Raw genomic sequence first — 23,377 nt, 5'->3', positions numbered from 1 at the left:
CCAACAGACTGTGTTCTTAGGGGTTCACCTGGATTCTGTTCAGATGCAGGCCCATCTGGCTCCTGCCCAGATTTCCAGTCTTGTTACATGTTTGGCCCGCTTAAGGCTAGGCCATCATGTCTCTGTAAGCACCTGTCGCAGGCTCCTGGGCCTCATGGCTGCAGCATCCCCTGTGCTGCCCCTAGTATTGCTTCACATGAGACCGTTTCTTTGGTGGATGAAGCTCTTAGGGGTCCGATCGACAGGACCGGCCTTTCATCTGTTGAAAGTGTCGCGCGTTTGTTTCCGCGCCCTTGCGATGTGGCGGGACCCACTATTTCTTCAAAAAGGAGTCAACATGGGTGCTGTTTTCAGTCGGCAAATGATCACAACGGACGCCTCTCTGACTGGCTGGGGCGCAGTCTTCGAGGGCAGGCCAGCGTGTGGAGTGTGGACGGGAGAGTTCCTCTCTTGGCACATAAACAGCTTGGAGCTCAGGGCTGTATCCCTGGCCCTGCTGCACTTTCTCCCCTTTCTCAGGGGACGCCATGTCATTGTCAGGACGGACAACATGGCGGTCGTATCTCATATAAATCATCAAGGGGGCTCACGATCACGCACCCTGGACAGGCATGCGCATCCTCTCCTCCTTTGGGCTCAGAACAAACTCCTCTCCCTGAGAGCGGTTCATGTACCCGGGACCCTGAACCTCGTGGCAGATTTTCTGTCGAGGCAGAAACTCAGATCGGGAGAATGGATGCTAAACCCTCAAACAGTAGCCCAGATTTGGGAAGTGTTTGACAGAGCGGAAGTGGACCTCTTTGCATCACAGGAGTCATCTCAGTGCCCGCTTTGGTTCTCCCTGAGCTCCCCAGCGCCTCTGGGCATAGATGCGTTCGCTCACCCATGGCCGAGATTGAAACTCTATGTGTTCCCGTCTGTCAAGCTGATCTCGGCTGTTCTGTGCAGGGTGAGGGAGAGCAGGATCCGTCTCCTACTTGTAGCCCCATTCTGGCCATCCCAGACATGGTTCTCGGGGCTGATTCTTCTTCTGGACTCCCCTCCATGGGAGATCCCGATCAGACAAGACCTGCTGTCTCAGCTTCAGGGCAAGATATGGCATCCTCGTCCCGAGATTTGGAAGCTGTGAGTATGGCCCATCAAAGGCCGCCAGCTTTAATCTCTAGTCTTCCTGCCGACATCCAGGAGACCATCGCGAGTGCGAGAGCTTTTTCCACAAGAAGGCTGTATTCCTCCAAGTGGAGGGTTTTTGAGTCTTGGTGTTCAGCTCATGCTGTGGATCCAGTCAACTGCCCTGTGGGTTCGGTGCTGGAGTTCTTACAAGAAAAATTTGCTGCAGGGGCAGCTGCAACTACTCTGAGAGTTTATGTCGCAGCCGTTGCTGCTCAAAAGGAGTCAGATGAAATTCCCCTGGGCAAACATAGGTTGGTCTCAGCGTTTATGCGTGGGGTTCGGTGCCTCTAACTTCTTTAAAGCAAGTGGGGGATTTGCAAGCTCTCTCTGTTAGCGAGGCGTGTATGGACTTCGCCCCTGGTCTAGTTAAGGTAACCTTAAGACCCAGGCCAGGATATGTGCCCAAAGTCTTGTCTACACCATTTTGCTCTCAAGTTATCACCCTTCACTCATTCCATCCTCCTCCTTTCACCTCTGACGAGGATGAAAAACTTCACTTGCTCTGCCCTGTCCGAGCTCTGAAGTCTTACGTAGATCTTTCTAGCGGTTGGAAAAGAACGAATCAGCTTTTGGTATGTTTTGGTGCTGGCCGCCGCGGGCTTGCCGCATCAAAGCAGAGAATTTCTCACTGGGTTACGGAGGCTATTTCGCTGATATATGAGGCGCGTGGTCTGTCTTCACCTCTCAGTGTTTGGGCACATTCCACCAGAAGTGTGGCTTCCTCTCAAGCTCTTTTTAGAGGGTTCCTCCTGGAGGACATTTGTGTAGCGGCAGGATGGTCCTCCCCGCACACGTTTGTTAAATTTTATAGTTTGGATCTCGATGTGGCTCCGGGTTCCCAGGTTCTGTCTGTTTGAACCGGCCATGGTTGCTATCTGGTTTTTCATTGTGTCAGATACGGCAGCGCTTTAGCTTGGTGTGTTTCGTATATTCATACAGCGTCGAGTGAACCTATGAAAGAGAACGTCTCGGGTTATTGGCGTAACCTATGTTCTCTAAATAGGGAACAAGACGCTGCGTCCGCTGCCAAGCTCCTCGTGCTGCCGACAAGTGGCCTTTTTCGGCAGAGAAATCTGAGGAGCAGATGGCGCGTTTGTCAGTATAGGATGGCGACGTAAGAGAGTCGGGGCATCAGCCAATGAATTGCCGTGATTCTATATGGGCTTCAGACAATTGGCACACCCAGAGGGCGTTCCCATTGCATCATAGCTACGCAGCGTCTCGTTCCCTATTCAGAGAACATAGGTTACACCAGTAACCCGAGACGTTTTAAAATGCAGAGTTAAGATAAAGTTTCATGCCAGGGTTTATAAACAATGTCGTTCTCTCCTGGGGGCATCGTTTTGCCACCCAACCCTCTTAGGTGACAATATTGTTGTGTGCAATTCATCATTTTGATAAACCATGTGTTGCTGTGGAATAACTAGGCCTATCAAGTCACTGTAGAGGGGTGGATGCTAGAGATGAAGACTAAATCATTTCTTTCATTAAATTAGAACAGGTGTTCTGTTTTATCTAAAAATATTAAGATATTGTAAGTCAAACATATCTATGGTTACATATGATATTTGAAAGTTTCCATTCAGAAATGGTGTCACAAGTGTTTGAACACTGAAAAAAAAAAAAGTGTAGGATTTACTTTGAAACAAACTTTCAGGTTTTACTATCCGTATAGGGAATACCTCGACCTGAGTCTGAACCAATGAAATGTGATTTTCAAACTCATGCTGATGTAAACAAAACGATCTTACTCGCGCTGACTGACAGATCCGAAGCATGCGCACAAAGACGCTTCAGAGAGCGCGCGATCAGATACATAGGCTACAAATAGCCTATACACAGAAATACAGTATTTATAATATTAAGGTAGAACCACTGAACTCACATGAACTGTTTTAAATATGTTTTTAGTACCTTTATGGACCTTGAGAGGTTCAGTGGCTTTGCTCTCAATAGAGGCCTCACTGAGCCATCGGATTTCATCAAAAATATCTTAATTTGTGTTCCAAAGTTGAATGAAGGTCTTACTGGTGTAGAACGACATGAGGGTGATTAATTAATGACAGAATTTTCATTTTTGGGTGAACTAACCCTTTAACTGTTGGGGGAAAACATCTGATGTGTAACCTTATATTAGATCCGTGTAATACAGTAGGTCTTAGGCTGTCTGTTTCAATAATGTTAAACAATTGTGGAATCATGGGGGAAAAAAGTTGAATATATATATATTTCCTATAGATATAGGTTTTTGACTTGGTTTGTGCCAAATTTGGTGGTATTACCAGGGATTTTAAGGTATGGTTGCTAGGTGATTTTGTTTTGGAACCTTTAGAAAACTTTAACTCGATTTTTTCTAAAAATTGACTTTGCTGACTCTATCGACTTCATACAGGTGTAGCTCATTCATTGTCGGATTCCAGCAAATCATACAACATTTTGAAGGTTTTTTAATAGAGAATATGAGAATAACAATAACTAATTTTTGAAAATTTGCTCATTGCGACTCATTTTGCCAACACGGGTCACATATATTTTGGGTTCCATGTTGTGGACTTTCCTTAGACATTATGATTCTTATACTGTACAAACTGTATATTCTATCCCGCCATAACCCTAAACCTACCCATCACAGAAAACATTCTGCATTTTTACATTTTCAAAAAATAAAAATAAAAATAATAAATAAATAAATAAATAATATAAAAATATAAAGATATAATTCTTCAAACTTTCTTGCTCTTTGAAAGTAAGTTTTGCCAGCACAACTGTTGAATGTGCAGAATATAACTTTAAGCAAATCACTATTGTCCAAATCAGCTAAAATGAAATGACCGTTTTAAATTGTGTTCAAAATCAGCATATTTAAACAATAGTTTAAATGATATATGAATACAGTTAGAAGTGTTGTTTAATGCAAACTGTCAGCAGAGAATCAAAAAACATAGCCCTTAACCAAGCATCAGTGCCAAATACTTTTTGCCCATTGTTTTGTAAGACAGAACTAGCTTTTGCTAGACACATTGTGATTCAAGTGTTATACACATGTGCTCCAATCACTTTTAATGTGTTGTTTTGAATCTATTCATTGTAACAATTCATTAATTTTAGTTTCCTTTTTTAATTAAAAATCTATAATGACAAAATAATGACAATATAATAATAATATATAATGACAAAATGCCATAACTTCCAGTCAATGACTTTCTGTAAAGCTCTTTGAAACAATGTGTATTGTGAAAATCACTGTACAAATAAATTTGACTAGACTATTAACAGACAAACATAAAGCATCAATCATAGTAAGTAAATACCACAAAGTTAACTGGCATTTGGTCATGTTTCAAATCTTTGCATTTTATTTTTGTCACCATCTTTTTTTTCTGGCTTTCTCGTTTTCTTCTTTTTTTCCCAACATCATCTCTGCCGAGGGGGTTTTGTAAGTTTCAACAGAACATTCCACTGTGTGCATGTTTTATAGTAAAAAAGTGGGTGTTTGGTTTCATATATGTGTGCTAAATCTGTATGTGCTTGTGGATGCACGTGTGTTTGTTCAGGTGTGTCTATATTCAAACTGTTTAAATATAAGTGGTTAATTTTTTAACAAAATATAAACTTATATTTATTAATGGATTTCATTCATAATCTGAGCTTCCTCAGATTCCTCAGAAAACAGATCAGTGAATTGACACTACAGATGATTGAAAAATTACTTGTAAAATAAAAATAGATTATTGAATATTATTGGAATCTTTCTTAGTATGTGTTGGAGACATTTTATTTTATTGTTATTGGCTCTTGACAAACCCAGTTTTATTGTTCACAAAGCCCCGAATGAGATAAGATAAGTGCAAATGTTCCATCCTCCATTACATCATGAGATAAATTCTCATTGGCTGGAAGAAATGAGTCTATTATGACATCATGTCCTTTATGAGATTATGCTTAAAATAGCATTCTAAAAATATTTTAGCATTCTATTTTGGGCTCACATAAGGTGTAATGTAATCATAACTAACTAATTTCAAGAGTGTTTAACGTTTACTTTTTTATTTATTTGATGGTGTAAACCAGATGAAAGCACAGAGTTTCCAGATTTTCCGCATCTTTTTCTATTACAGATTTTTGCCCAACTGGACTTACCTGAAAATATTTTGGGCAAGGTGTTTACAAAGCAAAATGACACCATACGCTATTGTTTCACTTATTAATCACTGCCAAACAGGCTGTCACAGAAATATCAGAAGTCGGAAAATCCTGTCTATACCTGTATGCACACCCACACATAACCACACACAATATTATAGTCATAAAAATATAGACTTGATAGTCATAATCATTTCACACCCTCTTGAATCAATGCACAAGTGCACAGCATTACATGAAAGCACAGATGTGTGTACAATAATGAATGCATGCATGCATATAAACAAACTTGTGTGTTTGGAGTTTCGCCAGTTCCACTTCCACACCCCTAACTGCCAAAAGAAAAAGAAAATAAATTCACTGTTGTGCAGTATTGGTTTTGCAGGTGTTTGCGAAATAGAGATAGAAAGAGATGTGGGTGGTTGCAAGGTGAGAGTGTTGGGGCGAGAGTAATTCTGGTAAAGGTCTGGTAAATCTGAAAGGTTTGCTTTATTATACGAGTAAATAGACATATAGGTTGGCTTTATGAGCATTCGCGTCATCAGGTATGCAATATGTTATTGTTGCTGATGACTTGGCAAAACTCCAATATTAATAACTTTACTTAAATAACACACCTTTGCGTGACTTACAGGTTCAGTAATAATATACTTTCACTATCATTGAGTTATGTATGTATGTACGTATATATATATATATATATATATATATATATATATATACATATAGAGAGAGAGAGAGAGAGAGAGAGAGAGAGAGAGAGAGCCTATAGGCCTGGAAATACAATGGTGAAAGTAGCTGTAATGAACTTGATAATGAGCTTGAACTTGAACCTAACCCCCAGCATTCTATATGCACCATTTATTAACATGATCAAACAACAATAAAAACTCTATAATTTGTAAATTATGTAAGTCATTTGTCTTCTTCCATTGTTGCAGAACCAGGCGACCTTTATCCATGCTCGTTAGATCTTTGAAACTCTGTGAGGCGTGTCTTGTCAGGAAGGGAAAGAAGAGAGATAGAGAGAGACAAACAGAGAAGGAAGGAAAGGGCGGAGAGGGAGAGGCAGGCAGGCAGGCAGGCAGGCACACACACACACACACCCAGCCCTTTCTCTTCTCTTCTGCCCCCTCCTGTCTCCGGCTGAGCGTATCTGGAGCCAAGAGCGCGCCCGTGAGCGCGCCCCACCCTCACCTCCCGCGAGCGCCCTCCCGCCCGGCCTTAATCATGTGATAGACTCTAAATTCACTCAGGACACTTTAAACGCTTGGACAAGAAGTTGTTTCGTAACTCTCGGGATAGTTTTACGGTGTCTGCCTAAATGCAAGTGTGTCATTTGGATGTGTTTCATGCTATCGTGATTCGGGTTGTTGCTGTCGTCTGTGGTCCTTCATAACGGCGCACTTTTAACTTGAGGAATATTTACTGACATGTAAGTTACTATCTTTATCAAATACCATCAACTGTCTTATATAGCCTACCATCGACAGTCAAATAAGCAGAAACAAAGCCTTCTGCTGCTCCTGAGGTTGTAAACTAACATTGTAGTCCATCTTTAAATGTTACTTTTTTAAAATAAATCAAACATTTTTTATATTTAATAAATTAACATAAAAATACTAACAAAAGTATGAATTATGTGTGTATAAGTAAAACAGACCTACATATATTTCAATTTTTTCTGTCCTTTTTAGAAAGTGGACTTTCCTACAATAGTTCTGACAAACATTTATAGGTCAATGTCAAATAAGGATGTCCGAGATGATGTCCGAGAGGTCCGAGATATCCGAGAAAAACAGGTGTAGACAATTTTCTACACACAAATTATCATAATAATAATAATAATTGAATTACTCTAAAAATGTAGAATAGTGTAAAAAATAACCATTTTTTTTTTTAATTGAAAAAAACGTGAGTGTACACAACTTAATCATTATATTCAATAAACGGTTTATAAAAATTCTGACATTATTGGGGTTACTCCATTTGACCTGAACAACATATTTAGTAATATATGTGATATTTTTAATCATTTAATGACTTTGACACACAATTAAGAGTATCTAAAGCGGTCCTTTCTATTTTATACAGTAGGCTACTTTTTCTTTTCCAATCCTTGGACAGTTACACCACCTAGACATTTTTACTTCAACAGTATTACAAAGTCTTACTTGAATTGAGAATCTGAAAACATGCAATTTAGTCATTTACATTTTTTATTGTATGAAGTGCATATTCGAACAACTTCAAAATAATGAGGGCCCTGTCACTGACACATACAGGCATCTCATGTGTTTGTATTGATTATTGTGAGTTTTATTAATATTGCTCTTTTGGCACTTACTGTTTTATTGCTGTTGACAGTACCTGTTCCGGTACTGTCACTGATGTAGTTGTACTGATATGTGTTCTTGGCTGGACTTTAACTTTAATCTTGTATCAGCACAAGTAATTGGCACAATTTACAGTCTCTTAGTCCATTTATGATCAGTACCAGAGCATAAATGCAAATGCTCATTTTCAGGCAAATTAAATGAACTGTACAGCCATAGCAACATGTGTGCAGGATCAAGTTGATGCGTGCCTGCTTTGGCTCAGTTGCAGTTTTTAACTAAACATTTATTTTGTCACATTTCTGTGTTAGGAAATGAAGAGAATTTCTCTGCAACTCCTTATATAAGAAGTTTAATTATTAACAAATAACAGTATTACATTAATACTTGGCAGGTCTTTAGTTAATGTACATTCAAACAGTTCAAAATGTCATAATACCTTGATTCATATATTTTTACAGACCAATATAATAATTTTTGAATATGCATTATATTAATTTGGCAAAATAGTGCATGGCATGCATAGTTTTAGTTGAATATACATCTAATATAACTGTTTTTATTCAAGTCAAAAATATTATTTAACATGGCTTCAGGCTCCATGCAGTAATTGGTTTGGGTTTTGATCAGCTTTGGCTATATTTAGAGTGAGTATGTTCGGCTATTCATAATTGGACAGCCTGCTGTTGCAATTTGGACTGTATGGAAGTTAGGTGCACTGTATATATGTGCATAGTTGACATAGCATTTTAGGTGTAAAAATCAAATACAGTAAAACGCATAGTCCAAGTCCCAGGGTCAGCTGTATTCTGAGCTTTGTTTCAAGGCTGAAGTTTGCGTCAGACATTCCATCTGGCATATGGAGCCTCTTTTCCTGTTTTCAGCATTTGAGGGGAGGCTGCCTAGGGGGAGTGAACACACACACACTAACACACACACGCCTGGACCCTCCACCCACTTACACGACTTTTTCCTTGGATCAATACTCTGATGTTATCGCAATACACACACAAACAATCCACTACAAAAGAGGATCATTTTCAGAGCCGCATTCCATTGTTAAAATGCTCGGCCTCTCTCTCTGTCTCTCTCTCTCCCTTTCTCTCTCTTTTTCTTTTTCTTTAGTTTGAGAAAAGGCAAGAAAGGAAACTATGGCCCCCATGTAGCAGAGCTCCTCTACTGTATGTGTTAGTCTCACTATGGAAACAATAACAGACACATTGTGGCCTTCTCGCTAAATTTGGTCTTCGGTTTAAATTTCAGTCTAATCTGATCTAATCTTTTAGTCAGATAGAGGCCTACCTGTAAAGTTTTCCACATTGGGATCTCTTTCAATCTCAGATCTAACCCAGCTAACAAAAATGTTCTAAGAATGTTTTGCTAACGTTCCCAGTAAGTTATGAAAACATTATTTTTGAATGTTCTGTAAATTCCAGTTTTTGAGAATGCTTTGAGGACATTATTAAAACATCTATATGTAGAATTCAGAAACCCTTGTTATTAGTGACACCGATGGCTGTTAAACTGCAGCCAGCAACTTGTTACGCGCGCTAACCTTTAATCCGCAAAAAAAAATCAACCCTCGGCAACGATTTAAAAGTAGCCCAATTACGCAGGAAAACAGCAGACTTGGCAACACTGGAAGAGAGGCTCACGTAAACATCACATCTTTTGATTCGCCCTTGGGCAAGCATCTTTCAGACACCTGGCAGAAAAACCTATCTGTTATCTGAGAGCGGTGGTTATTGACGGGTTGTGTGCATTGAACCAGTGCTGTTCAGTTTGGTTTTGGGGTTTTGCATGGGCTTGCTATTAGATTCTGCACTTTGTAATTTTGGTTTTTGTATTTTCTCCATGTCAGCAAGCTGGACCATTTCTCTGTACTAGGAAAGTGCATTAGAGCGTAACACTGCCGTTCTGTGGTTTTGAGTGTATGTGTGCCTTAATGGATTTGCCTACTTCACTGGTCTGCATTGTTGAGTGAAGAGCGTGTGTAATTTATAAAGGTAGATTTGACAGAAAGACTTTTAAAATGTTCTTCGAAAAATCTGAACTACTCATTCACACCGCCTGAGGTCAAGAAAAATAATTAATAGTGACACTAAACCCTAAAGATACCGACAATGTGAAGTTAAAGTAATAATGTGATATGACAGAGGTATTAAGTTATCAACTTACAAAAACTGAAATGATAGTAAAATTAAGTATTTAAAAAACTTAATTTAATTGGTTGTAGAGAATGATAATTATTGGTATTTGATGTGTTATGAAGTCTAGGTACTCCGTAATAACCGCATCTGGAGCGTGTAGCAACCTCTGAATTTTATAAGACTGTTAAGTTTAATTGACGGTTGTGTGAGTTTATCTGTGTGTGAGTATGTGTTTTGTTGTTGCTAGCAGTGAAAGGTTTCATGATTAATGTAACAGATTCACTTGAACTCTGCCAAGCCTGGAGGATAGTTGTGATTGCGAACAGCTCACTTTATCATATTGTCATATAAAGAACTTATTCACCCCTTTGAGATAAACACAACAAAATCCATATAGAAAAACTCACTCATAAAAACTGTCCGTGTTTAACTATGATGGCGATATACAAACTGTCTCTTTTATTTGGAAAAGGACTGTTGGTTTGACTAGGATTTCCTAAGAAGGAGCTTATCAGGCTTTGATGCTTCTGCATACAAGTTGAAAAGAAAGCAGTGCTTTGGTAAGTATACACTACTATATTTCAAATAAATGCTGTTCTTTTGAACGTTCTATTCATCAAAGAATCCTGAAAAAAAAGTTTCACGGTCTCCACAAAAGTGGAAATTAAGCATCACAACTGCTTTTCAAACTGATAATAATATGAAATGTTTCTTGAGCAGCAAATCAGCATATTAGAATGATTTTTTGAAAGATCATGTGACACTGAAGACTGGAGTAATGGCTGCTGAAAATTCAGCTTTGATCACAGGAATAAATTACATTTTTAAATAAATAAAAATAGAAAAACATTATTTTAAATTATAATAATATTTTCGGAATATTACTGTTTTTATGGTTTTAATAAAGAAAAAATGCACCTTTATGCATCTTTCAAAATCTTATACTGATATCAATGTACTAGTATACTTGTAAGTGTATTTCAGTACTACTTGAGACTAAATTGGCCCACTTTTTAGTATACTTTTGAGTGTACTTTAAGTGCAACAGTAGTCAATTTTGAGTACACAACTAGCTTACAACTACATTTTTCATTTGAACTGCAACTATACTGCAAGTGAACTTTCAAACAGTTCATAGAGGCCTTTCTTACAGGAGCATGACTAACAAACACAACCCTTATTTTCATCAAAATCTTAAAGATGAGCTCATGCAGTTTTATAAATGTGAGGTTAGTTCAACTGATAACAAAAAAATTCTGTCATCATTTACTCACGCTCATGTTATTCCAAACCTATGTAACTTTCATTTTTTCCCCCGTCCATCCATTTTCCAAACCGTTTGTCCTATAGGGTTGCGGGGATATATGTGAGGTCCTATGTAGGGTCATATACAGCATGTAGAATTCCAAATGAAATATGATCGGACTGTAATGCTTTTTTTTGTTGTTGCAATTTTTGTAGCTTGGCAGTATCACCCTTTCACTTCATTGTATGGAAAAGAACAGCCTGTACATTCTGCTGAACTTCTCATTTTGTGTCTAATTGAAGAAAGAAAGCCATACAGGCTTAACATGAGAGTGAATAAATTATGGCAGAACTTTGATTATTGGCTGATCTATTCGTTTAATACACTACAGACATTAAGTCAGTGTCTAGTTACTCTTAGTAAAGTATTCAAACTGATGTCATGAATAGCGTTTAACTCATCTGTTGTAACTTGTCTTGATTTTGGTATATCTTTAGGTGTATGGAACTGGTGAATTTGAATTTACCAAGTACAACTTGTTCCTGGATCAAAATCTTTGTTGATCCTGGAACAACATTCCAATCAACCAATCAGATTTGAAGGACAGGTTTACAGTTTGTGTCAAGTTTAGGCTTACAGAAAGTGTTAGGGGCTTCTGCACCATTCTCATTCACCTATCAGTTCCCTCTGATTTTAGGGATAACTTATGGGCATGGTTAGGTTTAGGGGTAGGGATAGGGTTGGCACTAAATTTTCACACAAGAATGTTGTTCCAGGATTAATAAACTATGTTGATGCAGGAACATGTCTTACTTGGCAAAATCACGGTGATCGTATAGAACTCTGTAACTGTTAGTTTGAGGTTTGGATTAGTATGTCTGTATTTGTGTGTGTGCTCTAATATGTTGTTTTGTTAACCCACACCTGACCCTGGGGCCAATGGGAGTGCTTGCCAAGCCTGTGTGTGCGTGAGTGCCATTGTCTCTTGCAATAGTAGACCTGTTTACAAGTATATATGTGTGTCTGAAGTCTCAGAAAGACTGAATATGCTGGGAGAGTATCTGGACTCAGTGGACCTAGTATGGATTGCTCTGCGTGTGCGTGCGTATGCATGTGTGTTAACAGCACCACCCTGGGTTAATGATTGTAAAAAGAGACTTTACATTCACCCCTCTCTCTGTTTCTTCCCCTCTCTCTCAGACTTTGGACTGTAAAAGCACTCACGTATAATTAAGTCAGTCTCATGGCTCACTGATGAAGTGTCCCACATCCCGTTTCTGCCTTACTGAGTCCACGCACTCCACTGAGTTCCAATGAAAACAAGTCCTGTGGGTCTTTTTACTTTAACTTTTGGAAATAGAAATGGTAGCAAGTACCAATATCACCTGTAGACTTGAGCACCTGCATCTTTGTGTTGGTCTTTGTGCACTCAGACAAAACGCGCAGATAGTTCATCAAAATATATTTGTGTCTTTTGTGTTCGCAAGACCACATGCTCATACAGTATGTAAGATATCTGATGTGCTGGTGCTGCTGTTCATCCCTTGCCTTTAGCTTCCTTTTTGCATTGTAGACTTGTTAGCTATATTATTCTTCTTCTATGGGCACTTTTGACCCTGTAGACTTTTACAAAATAAACTTTCTTAAAATAAACTTTTCACACTCTCACTAGTTCATTTAATTTCAGCTTACAACATCAATTTTAAACTCTCAAATGATGATCTTGTTTAATAGCATTCTGTGGGGGAAATTACATTTTCACATATTTGGAATAAAATAGTAAAAATAGACTCTTTTTGTTTTGCTAAGATTAATTTAAGAGATTGCTTTATCTTTTTTCATGCCTCACATTTCTTTTCAACTATGGTTTGAATACACTAACTTCAGATTGTTGTTGTGAAAATGATGAACTGAGAGACAGTAAATTGTTGTGTACAAAATGTAGTAATATTAATATTTAACGCTTTGATCAGGTTTTCATAGTTTACAATTATTTAATTAATATTTTATTTATGTGAAATAAGTTTGAAAAAGTTTTTTTTTGAGAGAGAGAGAGAGAGAGACAGAGAGAGAGAGAGTGAGTAAAAGGGTGCATTAAAAGTGACAGTAAAGACATTTGTAATGTCCTAAAAGATTTCTATTTCAAATAAATGCAAATAAATGTCTGAAGGATCATGTGACACTGTGTAATGTCTGCTGAAAATTTAGTTTTGCAATCACAGGAATAAATTACATTTTAAAATATATTAAAATAAAAACAGTGATTTCAAACTGTAATAATATTTCACAATATTAATGTTTTTACTGTATTTTTGATAAAAAAATAGGTAACACTTTATTTTAAGGTGATGTAGTTACACATTACTACATGTACTTACTAGTAATAACAGTAAATTATGCATAATTACAAGTAACTAACTCTTAACCAAACCCTAACCATAACTCTATAGTAAATACATGTAGTTAATTAATATTACTCAGTACTTATTTGAGTAATTACAATGTAATTACGTCACCTTAAAATAAAGTGTAACCAAAAAATGCAGCTTTGTTGACTTGAGCATGAGATTTCTTCCAAAAACTTAAAAAAAAAAATCTTACTGACCCCAAATGTTTGAACACTAGTGTATGTTTACAGTTTATTATTAATATTTTTATGATGAATTTTCATATTTCAAGATCTGGGTCTGAGACAATAGTATCTCAAAAAATACCTATAAGGCATCAACAACAACAGCAAAAAAAAAAAAAAAGCATAGTAAAAAGACAGTTTTAATGCAAACTTTTTCATTCAAAACAAAGACCCTTAAAAGGGTTAGTTCACCCAAAAATGAAAGTAATGTCATTAATTACTCACCCTCATGCCGTTCCACACCCGTAAGACCTTCGTTAATCTTCAGAACGCAAATTAAGATATTTTTGTTGAAATCCGATGGCTCAGTGAGTATATAAATACTCTCGTCGCTTTATAATATTAATATTGAACCACTGTACTCACATGAACTGATTTAAATATGTTTTTAGTGCATTAATGGATCTTGAGAGAGGAAATGTCATTGCTGGCTATGCAGGCCACACTGAGCCATCGGATTTCAACAAAAATATCTTAATTTGTGTTCCGAAGATTAACGAAGGTCTTACGGGTGTGGAACGGCATGAGGGTGAGTAATAAATGACATTATTTTCATTTTTGGGTGAACTAACCCTTTAAGTTGAAGAAACACCCTAAGATGTGGTAAGATCAAGGAATGAATCATTATCTAAGGATGAAATAGTAGCATTTAGTAGCAATTCAATGATGTGGCCTCTGTTCCCTAAGACCATACTGGGAAATGAGTCAGGTGGAAAAAGCTCTAATAGTGTTGCAATCTTATGTACAACCACACACAAACAGAGTTCATTGCCCTGGGCATCTTAACTTCCCCTGTACTTTAAGTGATTAGTGTTTCAGCACCTCTCTCATGCTTCTCTGCTTTTGTGTGCTTGGAATGAAGAATGACTTCCTGATGGCTCACGACACACCTCTGATGCGGGACTTTTTGCCACTAACTGATATACTACTGTTTGTTTTCTGTATTTCCCAGACTTCCAGTGGCAGCAGCCATGCTCATGTGTGACTCGATAAATACAGACATGGTGAGTACAGCTGTTAGGGTAAATATTCACAAATAAATTGGTTGTAAAGAAATAGTTGGTATGATGGTACAAATAATTTCTGAAAAGTTTTGTAGAGATCTCTTCTACATTGTAAAATTATATAAAACAAAGATTACTGGAGTATGTTTAACAAGAAAACTACTTCAAAATTTCGTGTTTAATTCAAAGTGTTAATCACAGATTCTTTGTAATTATATTTGTGATTTTTACCCCCCTCCAGTGTATTAGCCAAAAGAAGTTGTTTTGAACTAATCTGAAATGTTTCTTCACTTCCTGATGCTTGTCTGGTTCTTTGCATCCGGTTTACGTGATTTTAAAGAAAACAATGCTTCACTTTCCGTTTCCAATAACAAATCTGCCTTACCAACTAACTCACAATGGGCTGCCTGGCACATGGCCATCTGAACACCCTGGTCTTGGGTCATCGGAGTGTTTGTTCAAGTGCAGTATCCATGTGTGATCTTGAATTCTGAGTAATAGCAGGAGACTCATTTATAGAGACTAATAAGGATATTTTTGAATTGCATGAGTATATTATTAGGATATTACAAAATGTATCTCTAAAATTCATCTCGTACTTGCTTGCTTTCTCATTTTCTCTCTTTCTCTAACTGCAGATGGACATGCATTCCTTTCTTATTAGGTTAGAAGTTTATATGGGGTGGGAAGTTGAATTTGGCTCATACTCAGTCATTCAAAGTTAGTCTTTTTTTGTGGGTTTATAGTCCCCAGACTCAACTGCTGCTCAGAACAGCTGCTTTATATGACTGCTTTTGTAATTATCTACATGTGAATGTGTAAATATGCTAGCAAGTTCACGGAGTGTTAAAAGTCTCTTTCTCTTTCTCTCGCAGTCATTATACCAGTCTTATCCCATCGCGATTAAACCACCATCTGAAGCCTTTGGAGTCGTATCTCCTGTGGTCACTACTTCCGCAGCCCAGCTGTACCATCCTCACTTCCATTACTCCAGCTATCCAGCACCCTATCCCTACGGAAGCCCCCCTCACACGCACCCTCAATCGCAGGATGTCCATCATTCCCAGAATGAACCTGTCGACTTAACCGTCAGCAAAAGATCCTCCGTTTCGTCGCCTTCATCATCTCTGGCATCATCGTCGCCAAGAGCCACCCCTCCATCCCAATATGAGCGCGCCAGTCCAGTCTCACGTCCTCGCCTCGGCTCCGGCTCTGTAACAGGAAGCCCTTCCCGGTCATCTCAGACAAGGCAGCTGACCCCACCATTGGCCCTTCCCATTCCTGCGGTAAGAATAGGAATGCTTTACTGTTGGTGCCATGGTACTGAATGATTACCGTATTCCCATGCCATAGTATTTACATGGTAATCCAACATGTGTAAAAAAAAATATGGCATTACCATACTTGAAAATTAGCTAGTTTGCATGATATGACACCCTGCAAAACATTAAAAATGGAATTCATGAATACATTTATTTGAATACACATCTTCTAAGCATGTTTTTTAAAGTTCTGATTTAAAATAGATGTTATTATTATTATTATTATTTACAATTTTAACAAAACTAATTTGAACAATATTGTATATCATAGAGAGAACCTCAGTAATGCACTGACCTATGTACTGTATTAATGATTAATGAAGGCATATCATCAACTATGAAATTGTTTTTGTCTTCTTGTCTAAAATTTAGAGGCCAACAGACATTTCTTATGTCATGTCTTATCCATCTGGGTTTTCTGGTATACAGGTGACGCAGGTTTTGACACCCTTTGTACCCAGCCCTGGCATCATTCCAGTAATTTCTATGCTGCAGCCGTTACCTGTACTCTACCCCTCCCCCCTACACCTGCCTTCCTCCATCATGATTTCACCTGTCACACCTGAAGATCCTGCTCACCACAAACAATGTAAGGGGATGAAATACTGCATCTCACACAGACATTTTCACATTTGATCCTTAAAAATGAAAAATTCTGTCATTATTTACTCACCCTCAAGTGGTTCCAAACCTGTATGAATTTCTTTGTTCTGCTGTACACAAAGGAAGATATTTGGAAGAATGTCAGTAACCAAACAGATCTTACCCCCCATTTACTACCATAGTAGGAAAAATAAATACTATGGTAGTCAATGGGGGGGGCGAGATCTGTTTGGTTACTGACATTCTTCCAAATATCTTCCTTTGTGTTCAGCCGAATAAAGAAATTCATACAGGTTTGGAACTACTTGAGGTTGAGTATATAATGACAGAATTTTCATTTTTGGGTGAACCAGTGGCGCCTGCAGCTGTACGGCTGTATGCACTGTGCGTACCATGAGAGGGTGCTAAATAATGCCGTTTTACTTTTTACATAATTTTAAAATTGATTATTAAAATCTATCTGCGTACACTCATGACATATTAAAAAGCAAGAGAGAATGAGAATAAATAAAGGTGTGCGTTTGTGTGTTGTAAAGTCAAATGTGTGTATGTGCGTGCATGGGCGGGTGTGGGGGATATGGGTGAATAGAATAGAAATCTGATTGGCTATTTTCCTTTCTTTTTCACTCATGAAAAATGACATTACGGATAGTTAATGTTTAAAAAACAGGGACAAAATAGTAAACGCTTTCTAAAACAGCTAAATTTGATTGAAACAATTGCAAAAAGGCCTAAAACTATTGAGTTGGGACGGAGAAATTGAGCCTCTTAAATCTTTGAAGCTTTTCTCTAATGTTGAGTGCGGAGTGCAGTTACGTGCATCAGATTTTCTGTGTGAGCAGGAAAGAGACAGTCGATCAGTCTTTTTGTACATTATTAGATCATTCCCACCAACGTAATAATTGAAAAAAAAAATTCTGCTAGTTCCGTGCGTACCCTGAGATAAAATCCCGCAGGCGCCCCTGGGGTGAACTGTCCCTTTAAGCAAGCAATCATGATTTTTAATGTGTGACAGTTGTAGTAATATAGCCTTATTTTTTTTTTGTGTGTGTGTGTGTGTTTGATTGATTTCTCTCTTGTCTCTTGTCTTCAGTTCCCACAATGAAGTCAGAGAATCCCCCAGACAAACATGAGCTCCTCAAGCCAATCAAATCTGAACCCCACCCTGAACACGCTCAGGATCCCCGCAGCCAGGAAATAACCTCATCCGTCATTACTGTCCCACAGAGTTATGAGTGAGTGCTGAGCCCTCAAACACTATATGCTCACTTTGTTCTTTATTAAATCACAGTAACGGGTAATACTTCAGCATGTATGCTTATGAGAATGTTAATGAAAAACTGTTTCTTAAAAATAAGAATGGGGAATAAGAATCTTAAAAATAAGTTGGGGACTTTGTGTTTGTGCATGCGATTGTGGTTCTTTGTAAGACAGGTCACAGCTTGTCACTTTAGGGGGTTTTGTAGCATGTTTTCACACACTTACAGTAGTGTCAATGTACAGTCAACACTGTACATGTGCTCGTAAAAACAACCTACTGGATTCCATATAGAAGTCTGTAATTATTACACACAGATGCAAAATGCTGCACATACTCTTAGTATCTATCTATCTATCTATGTAGGAAGAAACTGCATGACCTCTTGAAATGTGATCGCATTTATAGTGGGTTTGGCCTACAATTCTCTTTCAATCATGAAAGTATGTGTGTATGTTTGTGTGGTGAAACTCATATATTTCTATATCTGATGTTTCTCGCTGTGGGTCTGATAAAATCCCCCAGCATGCACTTTAGAGACAGTGTGTCTCCAAGTATTTTTCAAACCCTCATGGGGTGGGAACGTATCTATACTTGTGTGTAGATGTTTTTTTGTTTTTTTTGCATTATTATTTTGTGTATTAGTGGACTTTTACGGTGGATATGTATGTGTGATGTCTTCCAATGGGTGTGGTGTTATCTTCAGTTATAGACATACTGTGTGACAGAAAGAAAAATAAGTGGTGAAATAAAGAAAATGAAGCAATGTTTATGAGGAAGGGTGGAGAGAGCGCTTGATGGAGAGAGGAAGGGAGGAGGAAGGTGGAGTGATAATTTTATATTGGGTATGGAGCCAAAAAACAGCTACTTTTAGGAACATATGTCAGAAAGTGGGAGAATAAGTGACATACTGTAATGTAGACGATGAAGCTTAACCCGACAAGGAGGGTAAGGTGTATGGAGAGATGAGAGAGAAAGAGAGAGAGAAGCAGGATGTATTTAATTAAAGGGTGTTTTTGGGCAGACCTTACAGTAAGCGGTATTTCTGTTAAGTAAATGTAGTGAAAATTGTAAGCCCAGTCACCTAGAAAAGTAAGTCTTTCCTCAACACACACAACTGGATATATTATTCATGTCTAAAGCACAAATGGTGCGGAACGAGTCACGTTCTTTAGTGCCTTGTGGTTAAGGCCTAAGTGTGAGTAGTAGTAATAAGGATTCTTGCTTCAGCAAGCCAAGCACTACTAATAAAAATCACAGAGGAAGCACATAACAGCACCAAAAATAGTATACTGTAATTAAACTAAATCTAATGTGTAGTTTACTAAGGTCATCAATACATACATTACTCAATGCTTTGAGGTTGACTGTATGGTATGGCTCTGACCCCTGGTGGTTAAAGCAAGAGCTGCACTCCAAACAAAGACCATTAATAAAAACATTCTTCTTTTTTTCGTTCTTCTTTAACAGGGGAAAAACACACTCTGTGATTGTACGTCGAAAGGTAGAATCTCCAGATCCATTGAAGAAGCGTCGAATTCATCGCTGTGACTTCAACGGCTGCAATAAAGTCTATACCAAAAGCTCCCACCTGAAAGCTCATAGACGCACACATACAGGTAAATATATGTTAGACTTTTGTGCATACACACACATTACTTCGGTCACTGTGAAAGTAAGACATGTTCCTGGATCAAAATATTTTGTTGATCCTGGAGCAACATTTCTGTCTGAAACTTTCGTCCTAACCCTATCCCTGGACCCTACCCCTAAACCTAACCCTACCCATAAGTTTTCCCTAAAATCAGAGGGAACTGAATAACACTGATGTAGAAGCTAACTAACTCAGGTTGTAAGCCTAAACTTGACATAAACTGTAAACTTGTCCCTCAAATATGATTGGTTGATTAGAATGTTGTTCCAGGATCAACAAAGATGTTGATCCAAGAACATGTTGTACTTGGTGAAATCACGTTCACCTTATATGGGTCAAAAAATACAATAAAAATGCTATTCATACCAAAACAAGTTAAAGGGTTAGTTTACCCAAATAGATCATGTCATTCCAAACCCGCAAGACTTTCGTTCATCTTCAGAACACAAATGAAGGTCTTTTTGATGAAATCGGAGAGTTTTCTGTCCCTCTGTCAGCTATACAACTACCACTTTAACGCTTCAAAAAGTTCATAAAGAGATTGTAAAACTAATCCATATGAATTAAGTGGTTCAGTCCAAATTTCCTAAAGAGACTCGATCGTTTTTTTTTTATGATGAACAGATTTAATTTAGGTTTTTTATTCACATTATTTACATATAAACATTGATCAGCTAACATAAACAGAAGCTCAACCGAACCTGCCTGATCCGCAAGAAAAAACCTCTTGTGGAAGCTCAAACATGCTGCATAACACAAGAATGAACCTCATTGGTTCTTGCACATCAAGCAAACAGGCTTGAGCTTCCTTTTACCACAACTGATGTGTGAGTTGATGAATGTTTATGTGTGAATAAAAGCCTAAATTAAATCTGTTCATCATATGAAGCGATCGAGTCTCTTCAGAAAATTTCGACTAAAACACTCAATTCATATGGATTAGTTTTACCATCTCTTTATTAACTTTAAAGTGGTAGTTGCATAGCTGTCAATGGAGGGACAGAAAGCTCTCAGATTTAATCAAAAAGATTTTCGTTTATGTTCCGAAGATGAACAAAAGTCTCACGGGTTTTAATTTTTTATCATCTAAGAGATTATTATTGACCCATATACAGATAAAAATGCTCATTTACTCTTACATGCTCTTCTAAATATTCTTTCCCATCTCTGTGTGTGACCGTTTAGGAGAGAAGCCCTATAAGTGCATGTGGGAAGGCTGTACGTGGAAGTTCGCCCGCTCTGATGAGCTGACCCGTCACTTTCGGAAACACACGGGAGTAAAGCCGTTCCAGTGCCCTGACTGTGATCGCACCTTCTCTCGCTCCGATCACCTCGCCCTGCACAAGAAGCGCCATCTGCTGGTGTGAGCTCAATACTGCAACACATGAACGGAGCAGAAATCGCACCTTCTATTAAGCCGTTGCTCAACAGCGGCTTCATCTTCAGTGATGTTAAGGGCCGTTTTGTGTATCCCGTCCCCTTCCTGTCCAGGATACGATGCGTATAGGCAGAAAGAGTGGAACTGATGGATTATTCGATGGCTAGCTCTTACTTCATGAAAAGAATTATTGCCCAAGTGGATTTTGTCACCATTTCTATGGATATGAACAAATGCTGATAGTGCTGTGGATGTGACCATTATATAGACAAAATTGAATGCCATTCAAATACAAAGCGATAGGCACCTTTAAGTCTGTTTCTTGATACCAAGCTCTCTCTCTCCCTTATCTCTCTATAAACGTCTATCGTTATGTTATGTTTTGCCCTCTGCAGGTCAGAGGGCCCATTGTGCCAATTATAGCACTACACAAACAAGCAAATGCACATGCAGTATGTCAGTAGCCAGTCACACACACAACTTGGACAGTTTCACATAATCTCACTTATAATGTTGTTTTAGGTTGCAACTCGGGTCAAACCTGCACAATGTGAATTTTTCTCTTTTTTTTTTTTTAAATATTATTAGGATAAATGAATGTGTATACGCAGATCCTGTATATGTATTCAGCATGTGTGTTTCATGTTTCAGTGTAAGGACCAAAGCTGACTGATTATTTGATTTGGTCTGTCAGTCATTATACTTTGACTCTTTAGAGTTAAGTTTTGACAAAAATTGTTTTTGGTTCTAAAAGTAGCTTTTGAGCACCTGACCTATTACTAACCTAGTAAAACAGTGACATGTTTTATTAATTGTAATCATGAATTAATACTGTAGTTTATTACCGTAAGTACTATGTACTGTGTAAGTTCTTGCAACTATGCACATGCACAATTTACGTTTTAGAAATGAAATTTTAGTATTGATTTTACCCCACATACATTTAAAAAATACAGTTAATTATGTTTGAGAGGTCAAAGTAGTGTCTTAAATGTTAATAGGCTGGTCTTAAAAGTGAACGCTTGATCATCCAACACATACATCTTAGTTGCAAGGACTTATAGAATGCTTCAGTTTGTTTAATCTCACCATTATTCATATTTGAATAATTTTTGTAATCATGAATATTCATATAATCCTAAATATTTTGTTGTGTCTTGTGTTTTATCAAATCCAATGTCTGAGGCTCAAAAGGGTAAAATCTTTATTTCACTGAGGGTTGTTTAGGTGGAGAAATGTGATAAATGTGAACCATTCAATAAGGGGCATTATTTTTTTTCAGAGTGAGTTCATCTAGGTTATGGGTAACATTGTCTTACTGCTAACACTTTGTTTGTGAGAGATATGTTTAACATGTGAGGCAATCATGGATATATGCAGGGATGAGTGTAGCCTACTCTTGTTTTTCTGTTTGTAGGTTTTGCAAATCATTTTTATGTGAACAAATGTTTGTAAAGGGCAATGTGTAAACGGAAACAGTGCACTTTAAAAATAGATTTGAAATGGCAAATATCTATAAATGGGGGGCCATGAATAGCTTGAAGCTTTGGGCTACATCTCAGTATGTTTCTCTTTCTTATAGTAGTTTAACAGTTTGTAATAGGCCGGTTTTCTGTTTTTCTCTTCTCAACTGAAGGACAATTTTGAAGAACATTTCGAAGGAGGAAAAGAACAAGGGGGCTCTTACATAAGAAAGGAAAAAGTCCTTTGTGAAACGATTGAGATGAGTCAAAGAAAGAATTACAGAGAAACGGACGAAGCATTTGTTTCTTGGTCTAATGTATAAACTACAGCAAAGCTGTACTACACGTCACAGTAATGAACTAATCAGATAGGATAATGGAAATATTAATATATATAGCCTACATTTTTAAAGGAATAATATGACTGAATGGGCAATTTATAGAAAGCATGGTTATGATATATTTTTAATCCAAAACAAATATACATTTTTATAAAGATGTGAATCTTCTGTCTTTTTTAATTTACTTATATTTTTCACAGTTCAAGGGGAATATTATGCTGTGTCATTATATCAAACTGTGAATTTAAATACAAATTGTTCAGACACTTTTTGTATTATATAGATTTAAATATGTATCATTCAATAAACTTTTTATGGTGAATATTTTATATAAATGTGTTGTCATTGCATTTTTATCCAGCGTTACCTCATTATTTGACTAATTTAGATGTTCAGGACTTAAATAGTTTTAAATGTATGTCATTCGTAATATAAATATATCCAATATAATGTGTTTCCTACCTGTTGCATACATCAAAAGAAAGGGCTCGTCCGGGATTTGAACCCGGGACCTCTCGCACCCTAAGCGAGAATCATACCCCTAGACCAACGAGCCAGTTGGGAAAATGGAAGTCTATATAACAAGTCACAAAATTTTAAGGTAGAACGTAAACGTAATCATTATCTATGGTTTATCATTATAAACAGATTTACAGTGATTTGTGTATTTTCTC

The 23,377-nt window shown here is 37.6% G+C and overlaps 1 protein-coding gene and 1 non-coding gene across 4 annotated transcripts; one reads left to right on the top strand and one right to left on the bottom strand.

Annotated features, from left to right (window-relative positions):
* Positions 1 to 6,464: 6,464 nt before the first annotated feature.
* On the top strand, positions 6,465 to 23,038 carry klf3 (Kruppel-like factor 3 (basic)). Of its 3 annotated transcripts, XM_051900166.1 has the most exons (8): positions 6,465 to 6,751; positions 10,275 to 10,362; positions 14,633 to 14,684; positions 15,560 to 15,970; positions 16,379 to 16,595; positions 17,703 to 17,844; positions 19,338 to 19,486; positions 20,707 to 23,038. In XM_051900166.1, exons 3-8 carry the CDS (start codon positions 14,652 to 14,654, stop codon positions 20,886 to 20,888), a joined length of 1,134 nt encoding a protein of 377 aa, XP_051756126.1. In that variant the 5' UTR covers positions 6,465 to 6,751; positions 10,275 to 10,362; positions 14,633 to 14,651; the 3' UTR covers positions 20,889 to 23,038. The 3 variants fall into 3 exon arrangements, with proteins under 3 accessions (XP_051756126.1, XP_051756120.1, XP_051756137.1); XM_051900160.1 differs by lacking the exon at positions 10,275 to 10,362 and having other exon boundaries at positions 6,469 to 6,751; XM_051900177.1 differs by lacking the exon at positions 10,275 to 10,362 and having other exon boundaries at positions 6,478 to 6,751; positions 16,436 to 16,595.
* A 149-nt stretch (positions 23,039 to 23,187) lies between these two features.
* Positions 23,188 to 23,259, bottom strand: trnap-agg (transfer RNA proline (anticodon AGG)). The gene has a single exon. It is a non-coding gene; the product is annotated as a tRNA-Pro (tRNA).
* Between the last annotated feature and the right edge of the window lie 118 nt (positions 23,260 to 23,377).

The sequence above is a fragment of the Ctenopharyngodon idella genome, chromosome 1 (assembly GCF_019924925.1).
Source record: "Ctenopharyngodon idella isolate HZGC_01 chromosome 1, HZGC01, whole genome shotgun sequence".
Taxonomy (NCBI): Eukaryota; Metazoa; Chordata; class Actinopteri; order Cypriniformes; family Xenocyprididae; genus Ctenopharyngodon; species Ctenopharyngodon idella.
This window is presented reverse-complemented; position numbering and strand designations above follow the sequence as displayed.

Bases quoted from the DNA above. Each gene is read 5' to 3' on its own strand.
- klf3 (XM_051900166.1), top strand. From the start codon at position 14,652: ATGCTCATGTGTGACTCGATAAATACAGACATG. The intron at 16,596-17,702 runs GTAAGGGGATGA...TCTTGTCTTCAG, and splicing joins TCCTGCTCACCACAAACAAT to TTCCCACAATGAAGTCAGAG. The intron at 19,487-20,706 runs GTAAATATATGT...GTGACCGTTTAG, and splicing joins TCATAGACGCACACATACAG to GAGAGAAGCCCTATAAGTGC.